Below are 16504 nucleotides of genomic sequence, written 5' to 3'. Positions count from 1 at the left end.
GGTGGCCCCTGATCATAGACCGACTCTCAGATAAAGGTCCCCTGGACAAAGACATGTGCAGGGCCCCCAGCCCCCCTAAAGAGACCCAAACAACACAGCAGCATAATTTGGAGCTGGAGCATCTCTATGGTGGATTTTATTTTCTAAATCACAACAAAACACAAAGATACAAGCAAACAAGTCCAAAGTTAATTAATGACCTGTCAGGTTTTGGTACCAGGAGGTTTGTCTACAACAGCTTCACTGATACAAGAGCTCAAACCTTTAGAGAAAGTGGACTCAATTATTCAGATTGTAACTTGAAAAGTGACTGAAATGCAGAAAGAAAACATTCAAATACGTCAAAAACATGCAGCTAATAGAGAAAATAAACATTTAAAAATGTGGTTTTCATTAATAAAATGTCTGAATCTAGTAATAAACAGAGGTAAGAGTGAAGAACAAGAAGATATTAATAAAACCTATCACAAAAAACTCTATCCTGAATTATCCCATAACAAACACACACACCAGAAAACTAAATGCGAAATAAAGTTTCCAAAAATGCTCCTGTTTGTTTCATTAAGGAAGTAACCAAATCTTAGTTGAGAAGAAGAAATTTAGGAAACATCATCAGACTTTTTGTCTTTTTCATTGACGACTCATTTTGAATCTCTATGCAGACTCTTCTGAAACATCCGACACTGAGAGTAGGCGTCTTTTGTCACTGGGGACAAAGAAAGAAACAAAACCAACATAAAACCGAATTATTTGTATAAAATATCAGGTCAATCGTAGATGTTGTCATTTTTCACCGCCTCCTCAGTAATATTTACAGCTACAACAAACCCGTTGCTCTGCATCTGTTAAATCCTTGTTTCAGTATGGTGACAACTCACTCCAACCGAGGGCACGTGGACACTGGGACCATCTGCGGCGCTGTATATGGACTACGAAGGCCATCAGCAACAAGAAGACCAGAATACCAAAGTAAAGGACGGCTAAAGAAGAGGAGGAAGATCAGGAAGATCAGGAGGTTTGATCCACTGAAAACAAAGTGTCTGACATCTGATGTCTTCCCCTTTATTCTAATAAATTCCGAATGCGTACTGACTATGTGTATTTTAGGATATTTTGAAGGAGCCACAAATACAAGTAAATAGTGTCCAAATATATTTAAATACTACGTTTCCATCAGCCATAGCAGAGGTGATGGGATAGTTGTGTAAATGTAATGTGATTACCTGAATCCACAGCAGACTGACTGATCCTGGGACCTGGGTGATGTTTTTCATCATCTGTATGTCAATTAGTGAACACATGATGTACAATCAATAATCTGCCATCAGCATGGCTGCAAACTCATGTGAACATATATTCAGATGATGCAGTTTCATAATTAAATGGAAGAAACAGCACCTACACAGAAGATGGGAAATATTGCACAGGTTTAAATTGATAAAATTGATTAAATTGATTGAAAATATTGATTTAGATCCTGAATCCATTAAATGATGTAAAAAAAAAAAAAACGTTTACCATTTTTTAGCATTGAATGAAAAAAATTTGGTCCTCAATCCTGGCCTTGAAGGACCCCCCCTGCTCTGGTTGTCTTCCAACTGCCCACTGCTGATCACCTTTTCAGGTGTGTTCAGTCACTGAAGACCTGGAAGATACCATGTCAAATAAGGATGGAGTGGTCTCTTCCAGCTTTTGATTAGGTAAAGGTAAAGGTTGATTGGCTGAACACACCTGATCCACGTAATCTGCAGCAGGTAGGTTGGGAAAAAGCAGAGCAGGAACCCTTTGCTGCAGTAGGGAATTTCCATTCAGTGTCAGTGTTTGGAATCTCAGACAAACCATTTTCAAGTTCACCATCACCACACAGCTGTTCACACTCCTCTGCAGTGCTGAAGATGTTTCCATTGGACCCACAGCCGCTGAAATTAAACCTCTCACATCGCCGACTCGTCACGTTGTAGAAGAATTTAGAAAACCGCGCGCTGCATCCACCGTACTTCTTGGGCCGATAACAACGGACTAGTAAGAGAAGGAGATACTGTAATGTTGTCCTTGATTCAATGTTCACACATGTTCAGAACGTCAGGCTGCAAATCTGCAAATCCTCTAGAAGTAAAAAGATGTTATTAGATCTGATGAGACGGTAACACAATGGTTAATGGATTCGGATATAAAATAAAAAACTTTGTGTCTCACGTGTTCCATTCCACTAAATAACCTTTAAAAAAAGTTAGAAGGATAAACTATGCTGCTCTGTTTGAAAGGCACAAGCAACATATTTGTCTTACATTTTTCATTGCAGAGGGCTTCACAGCCCTCCACAGTTTCAAACGAGTTCTTGTTGGATCCACAGCCGCTAAAGAAGTGCTCACACCTGTAACTGGTGCTGTTGTAGAAGAACCTGGGAAGCCCAGACCTGCAGCTGCTGTCACTGATGGAATCAAAGCAGCGAACTGTGGGAAACAGGAGAGTAGACACAGCCGTTTTACCTTAAGGAAAAGCAGGAACAGTGACTGAACCAGCTGGTTTTAAGAATGAATACAGGTTTGTTCTTACGTCTCTCGTTGGCTGGTTGATATGCACGTTCTCTCAGGAACTCTCTTTGTTCTGTGGGATGAAGGCATTTCACATCAGTCAGCAGTTTTCATACAAGCCGTGCAGGAAGTTAAGTTTCACTCTATGTCTTGATATCTCAGCCTTTTCTCCCTGTTCCCCTTTTAGAAAACTGGTTTGTTGGCTGCTGTCTTTCCACAAATACCATTCGTGATCATGCTTTTCCGACTGTGGAAGGATCAAGTCGGCCTCCTAAGCCAGGTCCTTGCTGGTCTTTTTCTGGTCTCTCGGAGAAGGAACTCAGACAAACTGCCCATCAGATGAATAAATATGGTCATCATAGCATTTCTAAGACAACAAATGTGAAGGGGGCCCAAGTTCTTAACAGAGTGCAGCAGCTATAATGTTGCTCAACCAACATCGGCTCAAACGGATTAACAAACAGAAGGTTGTTTAGCTGCTCGAGAACAAAGTACAGAACCCTTCCTCATTAATCTGACCACTGTAATTTTTCACAGTGTACTTTTTTACAGCAATTAGCAGAACACCTGAGCATGTAGCCAGGAGGACTGGGAGTTTAGCCACTGACCCTGTGGTTCATGGGCTCATGCCCATTGGGTCTTAAGCCCAATGCCTTAACCACTCGGCCATCCTGGTGTAGAACCACAACACAAATGTTTAACCTGGTTTGGACAGTTACATACTATAGAAAATACTTCCTACCGTTATCCATGCTGCTCTTGGAGTAAACATTGATCTCTGTGCTAGGATCTCTGGGTATGGAGTGGTTGCCCTGGTTCAGACAGTTGACCAGCAGACACTGACTGGACGCACTGACCGGTTTGGTTACGACAGCCATGTGACAATTGGGCTCTGCCAGGCATTTGTTCCAGCAGCTCATGTAGTCCTTTGTTTCTGGAAGCTGGATCAAGCTGTAGATCCCGGAGATGAGGCACTGCTCTGGTTTGGGGACCTGGGCCTGACCAGGCCACACCAGCAGAGAGAACCAGATCACAAACAATCCCTGCTTGGTCATGATGTCGGTCTGCAAAACAGCTCAGGAAGAGAAATATTGTACTGCTAAAAGTGAAGTTTGACACTATTTTACTGTGTGCTGAGGCTGGTGAACTCTGCCAGGAAAGACATAGAATATTTCCTGGTTTGATGTGGATCTTATCTGCCCACATTCCTCTTAAAAGGGCATTGTTATTAATCTCGCAAAAGGAAGTGTCTCTTTGTTTCACATCAGAGATATTTTACCAACACACAGTAAATCCACAGATTCAGGCTTCCTCAGCCCACAACTCTCTAACTTCATGTGGTGTTGGTGGGTTTGTGGGATCCTCCTGTGCCTGATCCAGAAACCACATCCTGTTGCACCCTGTGAAAAAACCAACAAGATTTTTTTGTTTGTCCTTGTGGCTCAGATAGGTTCATTCATCATTTTCTTTCTTCTCCTTCGCTATGCTGCAGACAGAAGAAGCAGTTGATGTTTCACAGGTGGAAACCTGAGGAGCGAACGAGCTAAAAGTTGCCAACAGCATTAACTCACTTCCATGTTTAAAGTTCATATATAAATATTAAATGTCTGATGGTGAGAATCAAAATCTGAAGACATTTTTATGAGTCATAACCAGAAATGGGTTATTTCTAATCATTAGGCTAAAACATAAAACAAAGCACATCCACAGCTGCAGTGAGGAAACTGTTTTCATATAATGAAAGGTAAAGTAAGAACCAACCGGCCAGAAAAGCCCCACACGCTCCAACCCAGGACCTTTATGCTGACATTACAAAAACTATAATTTAATATATAACTATCACTCAACTGCCGATGGTGTTAAGAAATATCATTCAATCTGTGTCAGGCTGTAGGAATCCAACGTTCCACTGGAAGCTTTTATGCAGCTTGCACAGTGACATCTGAAGGATCAACTGTGTTACTGCACACTCACTGATTCAGGGAACATTTTATTTACAGCACACAGATAATCCTGAGGGATTACAGACAGTGGCATCAGCAAAACAAAAGGATGCGCGACATTCACGATAAAAATCCAGATCAACACACATTTGTTTAATGTGACATTTAGAAAAAAGGTTTTGGTCCCAATTTGAGTGTAAAAGCAGCAGAGTCCAGGATCTTTAGACGTAAGCTTTGGAGCTGATGTTGTCTGAGGCCGGAGCTGCTCTGTAGATGCTCGGTCCTGGACTGGTTGTGGAGTAGTTGTATGTGAACTGCCTGCAGGAGACAGGATGTTAGAACCAGCATAAATGTGTACAGAGTGGTTTGCTGCTTCATTTTGAGTCATCGGTATCAGTTCATGTGTGTGACAGCGCCACCCAGTGGAAGAACTGCGATAGTGCTGTGTGGCAGGACGTCCGTGTCTGCCACTTGTCCACAGCTGGTAAATTTTACATCAGATGAAGTTAAACATAACATTTTGGCTCCAGACATCAGAACATGGCACAAACCACAATCACGTCTTCCTATGATCATCATCTGATCCTCACATCCAGCTTTTACCATTTCCATCACAATTACTCTCATTCTCTAATTACTGACTACATTAAAAGCAGATAAGATAATAAACTGGGTCTGGCCCCAGTAAACAGCGTGTGGTTGTGTAGTGGGTTTACCGTGCAGGGGGGGCATGAGAAGCCTTCCTGCAGGAGCAGCAGAGAATAGATCCCCCCAGTAGAGCCAATCCGGAGGCCGCCCAGCCCAGATACAGACCAGTACCCAGCTCAAACCTGCAGCACGGATACACAGTGTCATTACCATCAGACAGCAGCATCAGACGTGGTTTCTTCATGCGACACTGACCTGACTCCCCCGTAGAGCGGGTCATAGAAGTCGTGGATGACTCGGGCAGCGTACCACGACACAGCAGTCAGAGTGAAGACACCTGACGGACAGAGACAGCTGAGACATGTCACTAACCCATGCAGTCACATGCAGGCACACAGCCTCTCATGTAAACGCATCAAGCCACATACCGGACAGGATGAACGTGACTCCTCCACTCAGAGCGATCTGGTTTTTGATATACTCCGGCGTTCTGCCCATCTTCATGCACTTGAGTCCCAACACAGAGAGGATGATGGAGGCCAGACCCACCAGCAGGGACAGGATCATCAGAGCCCTGCAGGCCTGCAGGTGAGCTGACAGGTGAGCAGAGTGAGAACAGTTGAAACCTGACAACATTGGAGTTTGGCTGTATAACTGAAACTAATCGTAAAGCTTTATAGATCGATCTATTATATAAAAATATATTAATTGGTTTCAGTGGGTTTCCTGCACAAATTATGGGTTCAAACAGTCAATTGATTGTTCATTATTAAATTATATTTATCAGGCACATGAACTGAATGCAATTGATTGATTGTTACTCACAGGTTTTACATGATAAATGAGAGTAATTTACAGAATATAAACTCTATTTCATACGGATAGCAGATCTGTTAAGGGACGTTTGTTTCTTGGCACTGTTTGAAATGAGAAATGACTCATCTGAAATGTTTTTAAATTAATGTATTTTAACCCTTAAAAGCATAATTCATGCAGGGTAAATTGATTTAAACTCATTATATAACCATAAATAGCCAGAAACACAGTGTGTCCCTAAAGTGCCCAGTAAACACAACATGCGCTCTGTGTGTTTATGGGATCAATTGAAACCAACTTTGCTGTTTCCCAACCATTGGACACATGCGTGAAGTCCTCACCTGGCAGCCCCAGCACCGTCTTGAACTTGCTGCACTGGAGTGAGCCGAGCGAGGTGGCGGCACAGCTCATCCACAGACCTTCAAACTGCCACTGACTGGTGGTGATCGTGTCCACCTGACTCCTTATCTTCCACACCTGGGAAGATGTACAGCTGGACTGTAGACACCAGGAAACCACGCCCAGAACCAGACCCACAATCTGCAAGCCCATCACCATGCTTCCTACAGCTGAAAATAGAGCAGGGGGTCAACAGCCAGCTGAGACCAAAACCAAATATGCCATAACACACACACACACAATAAAAAAGTATGGGCGGCTGTAAGTCAGTTGGTAAAGGCAGTCGTTCACTGACCACAGGGTCAGTGGTTTGATTTCGATCCCTGATCCCGGCTATATGTAGAAGTGTCTCTGGGCAAGACACTGAACCCCTAACTGCCCATCCCCTCCCCAGCTGTGCAGTGCTGGTCCAAGCCCGGTAGAAATTAGGGAGGTTTGCATCAGGAAGGGCGAAACAAACTGGGCCAAATCAACATGTGGACAATGATCCGCTGTGGCGTCGCTGAACTCACGGGATAAACCGAAAGGACAAAAAAAAAGACTTTTTTAATCAAATTAATTTTTAATGCAGTTAGCTTTTACAAATGTCTCTTTTTCCGAAAAGTAAGTACATTTTAAATTATTTATTGAGGGGGATGTGAGCCTCTTCACTTTTTAATTTTTAGGGTTTGTTTTCATGCACTGCTTCACCATTTTTGTCACTTCTGATGAAGAAGGAACATTAGTACTGAATTAGTAGCTGAATGTGCAACGTTATACATCTGGTTTAGGGTTCAGTTTGCATCCCCTAACATTAAACCTCATTTAGGTGGATGCCAACTCTAAACACTAAACTTTGAACAATGTACATTCAGCTCGTTCCATTCAAATGAACTTTTGCACAACTGTGCAAAGTAACATTGAGTAACAGCGTCGCTAACTGGTAATGGTTTTGTCTCTGAGGTAATTTGATGTTTCACTGAGGCCTTTATGTATCTCCGAGGACAGTTTGAGCATAATTTTGTTTCTTTTTTGTTTTGTGTAATTGCTGAGATATTTTGCAGGTGAGGCGAGGGGTCTCCCCTGATCCCGTGTCCAGTGTCCTTTCAGTAATCCATTCAGGAATTCACTAAGTTTGGTTCAGTGTAGCTCCTGCTTTCTGCTGAGTTTAGTGAATTTAATCAAATTGAGCCAGAACTCATGCTAATAGTACAAAATGAAAACCTGAACTCTTTACAGATGAACACTGCATCTTTACTGTTTGGAATGAATTAAAAGCAAAGTGACACTTACCAAAAAACAAACGGTTTGTTCTTACAGCTGAGTTTAACAGGTTAGTTTCGTGTCTCTGCTCTTCGTTCTTCTCTCCTGCTGTTTGTCAGGTTGGTTTCTGCGATACATGACCCTGATCTGGTCCGTTGGTGTTCAGGGTCATTGAACTCCGGGGAGGACAAACCACCACTGAACACACAGTGTTGACATTCAGGATTCCCTCACCTCTAAATCTCCGTTTTAAAAGCAGGTTTCAGCTTGGAGGAAAAGTTCAATGGAGGCAGATTTGTCTTTCTGAACTCATATAGTCTCAACAAACAGCTAAGTGTGACTAATTAATATTTATGCAGCCCTGAACAGATAAGAGCTACTATTGCACCACAAAGTACCACTTAAAATTCTTTTCTCAAGTTGTACTCAGTACAGGCTGTAAGTTGTACCTTAAGTAACAGAACTGCACTAAGAGTATTTCTTTAAGTATTAGTCTGACAGAGTCACACATAAAAACAAACAGATGATGAAGAAAAAATAAAAAATGTAGATAAACAAGTAATCATTTTTATTATTAAAACCTTTTTGATAATAACAGTAAATCTCAATACAAAAAAAGACTTAATTTCCATAGAAAACACTAATGCAGCAGAACCTAATAGATGACTATTTATCATTTTTCAAACAAAAAAAATCAAATATTCTCAGATGTGAATATTTGCTACTGTCTTGGACTGTTAGTGAGCAAATGGCAAATGTCTCTACTTGAATTCATATTTTTGGACTAAACGACAAATAAAATTTACAAATGAAAAATGATGCCTTTTTAAGTGTGAGCCAACATGGGCCAAATGACAAATGACTCGTAGAAATAACAGACACATTAATGCATGTAGAACTCTATACTATACTACGTATACGTAGTATAGTATAGAGTTTAAAATTGTGACTATAAGAACGTTTTTTCTGAAATGTAAGTAAAAGCTTTAGTGAATCCTGTTTTTATTTTTGTGGTTTCCCAAGTCAGGAGGAAAGGCCTTAAACCAAAACCTGCAACAGTGCAGATTATTTACAGATTATTATTTAAACTGGAGAATTATTAATTTTATGAATTATTTAAACACGGCGCTGATGGTCTCTGGTTAGAGGCTGTTTTATGTTGTAAAGGTTGTAAAGATTTTTAAGGCTAACAAAATGAAACAGTTTCACCTCAACAGACTTTATTATTCTGAAGACAGTTTGTTTTTACATCTATATATTTCTTCTTTTTTTTTACTATCCGACCAAATACAATGCAACTGCAAGGGGACACAAGCCCGTTTCTTCTTGTTCCAGTCCGAGGTCCAGATAAATGCGGAGGGTTGTGTCAGGAAGGGCAAAAATTCCAATCATGACTTTCACACTGAAAATGACTTCCATACCGGATCGGTCGGGGCCCGAGTTAACAACGAACGCCACCGGTGCTGTTGGCCTCCAGGGTACTGGTGGAAATTGGGCTACTGTTGGTGGAAGAAGGAGAGGAGGAAGGTGTTTTCGTATGCAGAGAGAAAAGAAGAAAGCGAAGAGTGACAGTAGGGAATCTGACAGGGACGGACAGAGAGCTGGTGACATGATGCAGAGAAGGAAGGTGGACATACTGTGTGTCCAGGAGACCAGGTGGAAAGGTAGCAAGGCTAGAAGCTTAGGAGCAGGGTTCAAGTTGTTCTACCATGGGTCACATAGGAAGATGGAGTAGGAGTTATCCTGAAAGAGGAGTTTGTGAGGAATGTTCTAGAGGTGAAAAGAGTATCAGGCAGGATGATGAGTCTGAAGCTGGAAATTGAAGGCGTGATGTTCAATGTTGTTAGCGGTTATGTCCCACAGGTAGGATGTAAGTTTAGAAGAGAAGGAGAAATTCTGGAGTGAGTTAGATGAAGTGATTCAGAGCATCAACAGAGATGAGAGAGTGGTGATTGGTGCAGATTTCAATAGACATGTAGGTGAAGCGAACAGAGGTGATGAGAATGTTATGGGCAGGTTTGGTCTTCAGGACAGAAACCCAGAGGACAGATGGTGGTAGACTTTGCAAAGAGGATGGAAATGGCTGTAGTGAACACTTTCTTCAAGAAGAGGCAGGAACATAGGGTAACGTACAAGAGCGGAGGTAGAAGCACTCAGGTGGACGACATCTTGTGTAGACGTAATCTGAAACAGATCAGTGACTGTAAAGTATTAGTAGGGGAGAGTGTAGCCAGACAACACAGGATGGTGGTGTGTAAAATGACTCTGGTGGTGAGGAAGATGAAGAGGACAAAGGCAGAGCAGAGCACGAAGTGGTGGAAGTTTAAAAAGGAAGAATGTTTTATAGTTTTCAGGGAGGAACTTAGACAGACTCTGGGTGGTTTGGAGGTGCTTCCATATGACTGGACCACTACAGCTAATGTGATCAGGGAGACAGGTAGGAGGGTACTTGGTGTGTCATCTGGAAAGAGGAAAGTGGACAAAGAGACTTGGTGGTGGAACAAGGAAGTTCAGGAGTGTATACAGAGAAAGAGGTTAGTTAAGAAGAAGTTGGACACTGAGAGGACTGAAGAGAGTAGACAGGAGTACAGGGAGATACAGCGTAAGGTGAAGGTAGAGGTGGCAAAGGCCAAACAAAGAGCATATGAGGACTTGTATGATGGTTTGGACTGTTGAGCTGGAGAGTTGGAGGTAGCAGAGCTTAAGATGTTGAGGTTCTCTTTGGGAGTGACGAGGATGGACAGGAGCAGGAATGAGGACATCAGAGGGACAGCTCATGTTAGATGTGTTGGAGATAAAGTCATAGAGGCCAGATTGAGGTGGTTTGGACATGTTCAGAGGAGAAACTGTGAATATATCAGTAGAAGGATGCTGAGGTTGGAGCTGCCAGGCAGGAGGTCTAGAGGAAGAGCAAAGAGGAGATTTATGGATGTAGTGAGGGAAGATATGAAGTTAGTTGGTGTGAGTGAAGAGGATGCAGAGGACAGGGTTAGATGGAGACACATGATTCACTGTGGAGACTCCTGAAAGGGAACAGCCCAAAGGAAAAGAAGAAGACCAAATATGTGTAAACACATGTCTTGCACTAGTGTCAGTAATAATGCTGTGAGAGCACTTGTGGACTTTAAACCAGAGTTTCTGTGTTTACTGAGGTGACATCATGTTTGCAGGTCACTGTGAATCACTCTGCCAGAATTTATCAAACTGCTTAAAGTGAAGATTTGGACTTAAGATGAAGACCAAATAACAAAAATCCATTCCTAATTACCAAATCTTTCCTTCATTGGCTTAAAGTGGAATATTATTTATAATAAAGCAAAGTAAAAAAAAAAAACAATTACACAAATGTTATGTGTCCTCTGGTTTTATCAGAGCCCACAGAACAAAGGTAAACCCCACTTTACTGGCATGAGAGCTTTTAGTTTTTCAATAAATATAATTTTTTAATGAACAACGTTTTGATGATATTGTTGTCTCTAAAAATACAGTAAATAATTGATTATATTACATAATAACTTTCACCGCTAGAGAATTGGATCCAGGAACATTTCCCCGACTCTACAATTAGAAACAGAGCAGCTGTGATGTATCAGACTACACCAAAGTCTGCAGATTGCATTTGGATCATTTTACTGTTTATTTTAAAGGAAATGAACAAACATAAATAAGCAGCATGAAAAATGAGCATTAGTTTTTGTCCAAACAAGTCAGAACAGAAACTGTGTCACAGACTTTTAGTTACGGTCTTGTTATCCTACTGTTGATGTTTAATCAGGCTTCATTTACTTATAAACACAGAGAGTTCTGTCCTGAACCAGATCCACTCCCACAGCAACGTGTACTGGAAAGCGTTCATTTTAATTTTAAACGCCCCTGGATGGCCATGATGTGGTTCCAGTGGGAGGATTAACTGGGTCTTTATGGACAATTTTGTAAAAACCAGTTTGGAGCACTGGTGATAGTGCTGAGTGCTGAACTGAACCACTGGATGCCGACAGAAGCAGACAAAACTAAATAAATCGGAGTAATGCATTATTTTTATAAATATGAACATGAGTCAGTGTTTCAGGTCCAGGCTGTGTCTCTGAGTCCCACCTACATCCTGCGGAAGGTGAAGAGTGCAGGGATCCTGCATTTGACATGTAGAGCTGCAGCCTCTCTCTCTGCATGTTTTATCTTACATTTTTAGTCCCAGAGTTTAGACATCCTACACGGATCCTCCCTGGTCGCCTCCTCTTCCCGGTCCTCCTCGGGTTCTCAGGTTGTGCCACAGTTTAACAAAAGGCTCTCGGTTCTTCCAGATCAACTCATGACCGAACTGGATGTACCAACTGGAGGAGACAGGGAACAGAGAAGTAAAATCTATGTTTGTAATTCTGCCTGGCACAGTGTTAAAACTACAGATGGTGGATGACGGCGGGGCTCAGATGCTTCTTTTATTTCTGTGAGCTTCAATGTCTGAATACGATGAGCTTCATCATCAGAAACAGTTTTACGAAGATGTGTGTTTGGAACTGGCATGTACAAGAAATTTAAGACAATTTGCAGTGTTCACCAATTTTTATCTGACTTTTGCGTATTTTCATTGTTTTATTTTGTCCCACCAGCTTCTGTAGGACTTTCCTTTACTGATGTCTGAGAGGAAACACAGAGAAGAGATGGGACAGCTGTGGAGTGGGGGTGCACACCACTGGAAAAACTGTTCTGTGGTTTATATTGCGACATGGAAAACAAATACTACAGCCATTTTCTTTTGATCACTTGATTAGCTCTGCTTACAAAGAATATTTAAGAATGATCAAGTCAGAGCATCTGCTTGAATTGTTTAAAAATGATAAAAGCTGAAAAATAACTTTTTACTCAGCCTGAGAACCACCCTTTGAACAACTGGTTTCCATGCACGAGGTAGGTCAGCACTCATTACTCAACGTCATTTCTGCAGCTGAAATAATTATACTCAACTGTCAACCTAATCTTCTTTTCTGCATTTTTCTCCTATTCATCACCCATTCGTCAGAATGGGTAACACATCTGTTGCATGGTCAAGGAGTGTTTCAATCATAATTTCTGCAGTTCTGACTGGTCAAACCAGTGACTCACATTCCAAACAAGGCTCCTCCTAAATGAGCAGCGTGGTCAAAAAATCTCCATCCAAGCACCAGACCAGCTGTATCCAGGGCAACAATGGCCTTTAGAGCCTGCAGAGACAGGGAAGATTCATGATGAACACACAGCAGCAGGTGACTCAGGTGAAGAAGGTGAAATGAGTCTTACATTGGCAGCAGTGAAGGTGAACATGGGGAGGAAGATTATGGCCAGATTGGCTTCGGGCATTTTGGTACAAACAGCAGCCAAGACAGTCATGATGGCTCCAGACTGAAAACACAGAGACCAGACCAGCTCAGTCTGGACATCAGCTCCGTTTAAAAACAATGTTACACTGTAGTAATAAAGCTGCTTACCGCTCCCAGCGATGGGCCAAATCTCCCTGTGGCCATCTTAGTCACATAACTGACAAACGTGGAAACAACACCTGAAAAGACAACATCACATATGCTGATTTTAGACGTTAACACCAGGATCTGTGCGCTAACATGTTTGCAGGTGTCGTACCTGCAGATAGGTAGACGGCCATGAACTGCTCTCTGCCAAGCATGGACACAGCGCTGGTGGAGAAGCTCCACAGAACATACATGTTGGCGGCCATGTGGAAAAAGGAGAAGTGACTGAAGGTGGAGAGAATCATGGGAGAGCAGAGAGCTTCTGCAGGTACAAACAACAACAGAGAGGAACAGAGCTTTGGATTCACTGTGCAGCAGCTGATCAGTTCCTGAGGCTAAAATGTACCAATGTGAAACCAATAGAAGTCAGACTCACTAGAGGCAGGGTTGGAGGTGAAGTACTTGATCATGGAGCGCTGCAGAGAGGGTACTCTCCAACAGCAGAACACTATGGCGTTAGCAGCAATGATGCCTGGCAAAACCAAATTGAGGACATTTAAACACAGAAACAGAAAATGGCACAGGTGGTAACTGTAGGAAAACACCTGGTGTCCACCAACATAATCAATAAAGCTAAATTTAAGGCATTTGTGGGTATAACATGACCTCACACACAGACTGTAACCTGTGTGCAGCATCAGGACTGCACACAGCAGCAGAGACCGTAGTCTGTCTGACCTGTGACTGTCCTCTGACCCTCACTCAGGCTGTTCCACCACTGGTTAATCTGATACAGAAACACACAGTAGGGATCAGAAAGAGCTTTTACGTACTGTACCACAGGATACATAACACTGACAACAAAACATCTCTCATTAGAAGTAATCAAGGCATATTTTAACCAATCACGCAGCCTAAAAAATACTGTTTTGTGTTTTTCCTCCTCACCTCTTTGCGGACGCCCCCTTGTTTCGGAGGTCGCATCCTCTCCAGCCAATCCGCTCGGATCTCATCAAAGTAGCTCTGGACCCTGGACTTGAGAGATTCATACTGCCAGATGGCTGCTGAGCCAAAGGAGCAGCCTGTAAACTGACATGGAGTTAACACTTGTCTGTGGCCTCACTGATTGTCTTCACATGCACTTAAAAAAACCTGGTTACTGGAAATCTGTGTACACATGCAGCAGCAGAGCAACCTCATTTCTCCTCCCCCTGTGTTTTTGTAACCCTGCAGCACAGGTTTTAAATGTACAGTGACCGAAAATGCTGCTTTCTGCTCACTCAGTTGGAAACCTGGCTTTGCATATACATGGCAAAGAAATAAAGAAATAAGCACTCAACAAAAATAAACCGGGGAAATCTGGTCTCCCTAATCCTACTGTGATTTCGGAAACCAGCGTCACTGTGTACATCCCCCTTAGGAAATGAGTTTTCCTGAGAAAGCCGAAGGTAACCTGGTTACCCAAGTCCACGTAAACCCACTTTCTGATGATCTTGCATTCAACCCCGACAAGCAAACATTACCTGCCCCCACAGAAAATTCTTTAGTATTCTTTATTCTTAATATGTACAAATCTACAAGAAACCTCTTAAAGGATAATTGTGGTAAATTTCTAAATGCATCACATTGTCCAAAATCACCACACAGATACTTAAGCCAACACTGAATCATCTCTACTCGTGTTTGCTTAGTGTCAGTCAGCAGCTTAGCTTCATTCGAAAACTGATGACCTTTCTATTTTTAACAAATGTCACACCGTATGCTCTGATTTGGCTCTTTCTTGTATTTTAGCTGGGGAACTGCAAACACACGACATTTAAGATGGGATAACAGATCTTACAAAGCATGTGGACAATAAATTGATAAAGAACTCCACAAAAGAAATGTTGTTTACAACTTTTTCTCCTTTGCAGAAGTTACAAAGAAATTTATAAGCGTAAATAAAACTACCTACAGAAATAAATTGTTCACCTACCCCCACAGTAAAGACGAACGGTCTGAGGAGTCGGCCGAATGCCCGTGGGGAGCCAGACGGAGTCTGCTGATCCCAGTGTGGGGTTGAGGTCCGTCGGTGAACCACAGCCTCAGAGGACTCTGTGTGGGTGGGTCCAGTCTCTTCCTCACCCTTCCTGGGTTCTGGTTTCCTGGTGGCTTTTCTGAAACCGCATCTCTGCTGGAAGCTTTGAGGCCACCTGCTGGAAACACAGAGAGCTCACACTTCAGCTCATTTAGCCAAGTATCAGAAAAAGGACCAGGAACTATTTTATTAATGGATTATTAATTTTAAGATTGACCGGTTCTAAAAACAAAAAAATATTGTGAAAGTGAATGAAAAATTAAATATTTAATAAAACTTTGAAGCAAGTTGAGGTAATACAGAAAATTTTCAACGTGTCCAGTGTTTCTGTGATTAAAACGTTATTTGCATGTTAACAGAGCGATAATTTCTACTGCAAATCCCGAACCTGCGGTGGCTTCATTCTACATAAAGAGGTGATTTATTCATTTGATGGAGCAAATTTGGTAATATCCACATTTATAAGTACAGAATTAAGAACAGACTTAAAAAAAAAAACAATTTCAGGATCCTTTTGTGAAGAGTTAAGTTAATATGACACATGAAAAAGCCAAGTTTAAGAAAACAGTAGATTTTTATTTAATACGGTTTGACCTCATAATGTATGTATTTAAAATAAAAAGATTTAAAAAGTATTTTATTTAATGTTCTTGTGAGTGTATTTATTACTGAATGAACAGATTTGTGTGATTTGTTTTTATTAGTTTCAATAAAAGGCAGGAAAATGTGGTTATATAGTGATTATAGCTGCAGACTAAAATAAAACTTATTAAACTTATCTACCGTGACAGAAACAGGTAATGAAGCAACTGCAACGGCTGTGACTCCTGTTAGCACCAATTTAACACAAGAGACAGCTATAACGAAACCTCTGAAATGAATAGTTTGATGATTAACTAATAGTAAAAATGTTTAAATAGGAGGACAGAAATAAAGTGACAGAAGTAAAACGCTTAAGCCCAAATTAAAGACCAGCTTTAGCTGTACCGTTAGCCCGCCGGCTAAATGTCCTTAAAGCTAACGGAGCTAACAAGCTAAACTCCGAGCAGCGACAGGTCGGTCTGCCGTCAGGCGGAGAAAGCTGCGGTTGTGCTAACTAACCTGCCTCCCTTCACAGAGCTCTGAAAAACATCTTCGCCGGTTAGTCTAAGCAGGACGGAGCAGCTCCTCCAAGCCATGTTGAAGCTCGGTAACCCTGATCTGTGGAACACGGCAAGCTCGTTCACTACCGGGTCAACAACAGAGGAGCAGGAGCGAATCCCGGAAGACAGAGACAGACACGGCACAGACGATCAAAATAAAAGTCTTAAAATATTTATTGTAATATTGTAATTGTTTTTTTCTCCTTGTAAATTATGTGACAGTTCAAAACAATTTGTTTTACACTGTCCGTTCAGTTCGACA

The 16504-nt window shown here is 41.8% G+C and overlaps 3 protein-coding genes across 7 annotated transcripts; all 3 read right to left on the bottom strand.

The window, feature by feature from the left end:
• Positions 1-103: 103 nt before the first annotated feature.
• On the bottom strand, positions 104-4354 carry LOC137128962 (papilin-like). 4 transcript variants are annotated; one of them, XM_067507695.1, is made up of 7 exons: positions 3277-4354; positions 2557-2607; positions 2289-2453; positions 1840-2019; positions 1224-1277; positions 829-980; positions 104-706 (listed from the first exon to the last, which is right to left on the bottom strand). In XM_067507695.1, the coding sequence occupies exons 1-6, from the start codon at positions 3587-3589 to the stop codon at positions 859-861; spliced, it is 885 nt and encodes a 294-aa protein (XP_067363796.1). In that variant the 5' UTR covers positions 3590-4354; the 3' UTR covers positions 104-706; positions 829-858. The 4 variants fall into 4 exon arrangements, 2 of the variants coding, with proteins under 2 accessions (XP_067363796.1, XP_067363794.1); XM_067507693.1 differs by having other exon boundaries at positions 879-980; XR_010914666.1 differs by lacking the exon at positions 104-706 and adding an exon at positions 1519-1645 and having other exon boundaries at positions 895-980; positions 1732-2019.
• A 153-nt stretch (positions 4355-4507) lies between these two features.
• Positions 4508-7771, bottom strand: LOC137128963 (claudin-1-like). The gene is made up of 6 exons (XM_067507696.1): positions 7613-7771; positions 6283-6510; positions 5554-5718; positions 5381-5462; positions 5194-5307; positions 4508-4795 (listed from the first exon to the last, which is right to left on the bottom strand). The coding sequence occupies exons 2-6, from the start codon at positions 6497-6499 to the stop codon at positions 4699-4701; spliced, it is 675 nt and encodes a 224-aa protein (XP_067363797.1). The 5' UTR covers positions 6500-6510; positions 7613-7771; the 3' UTR covers positions 4508-4698.
• A 1014-nt stretch (positions 7772-8785) lies between these two features.
• On the bottom strand, positions 8786-16350 carry parlb (presenilin associated, rhomboid-like b). Of its 2 annotated transcripts, none has more exons than XM_067507691.1 (10): positions 16202-16350; positions 14999-15218; positions 13972-14112; positions 13762-13810; positions 13460-13555; positions 13196-13345; positions 13045-13115; positions 12857-12958; positions 12683-12780; positions 8786-11913 (listed from the first exon to the last, which is right to left on the bottom strand). In XM_067507691.1, exons 1-10 carry the CDS (start codon positions 16276-16278, stop codon positions 11790-11792), a joined length of 1128 nt encoding a protein of 375 aa, XP_067363792.1. In that variant the 5' UTR covers positions 16279-16350; the 3' UTR covers positions 8786-11789. The 2 variants fall into 2 exon arrangements, with proteins under 2 accessions (XP_067363792.1, XP_067363793.1); XM_067507692.1 differs by having other exon boundaries at positions 14999-15215; positions 16202-16343.
• Between the last annotated feature and the right edge of the window lie 154 nt (positions 16351-16504).

Source organism: Channa argus, chromosome 6 (genome assembly GCF_033026475.1).
Source record: "Channa argus isolate prfri chromosome 6, Channa argus male v1.0, whole genome shotgun sequence".
NCBI lineage: Eukaryota > Metazoa > Chordata > Actinopteri > Anabantiformes > Channidae > Channa > Channa argus.
This window is presented reverse-complemented; position numbering and strand designations above follow the sequence as displayed.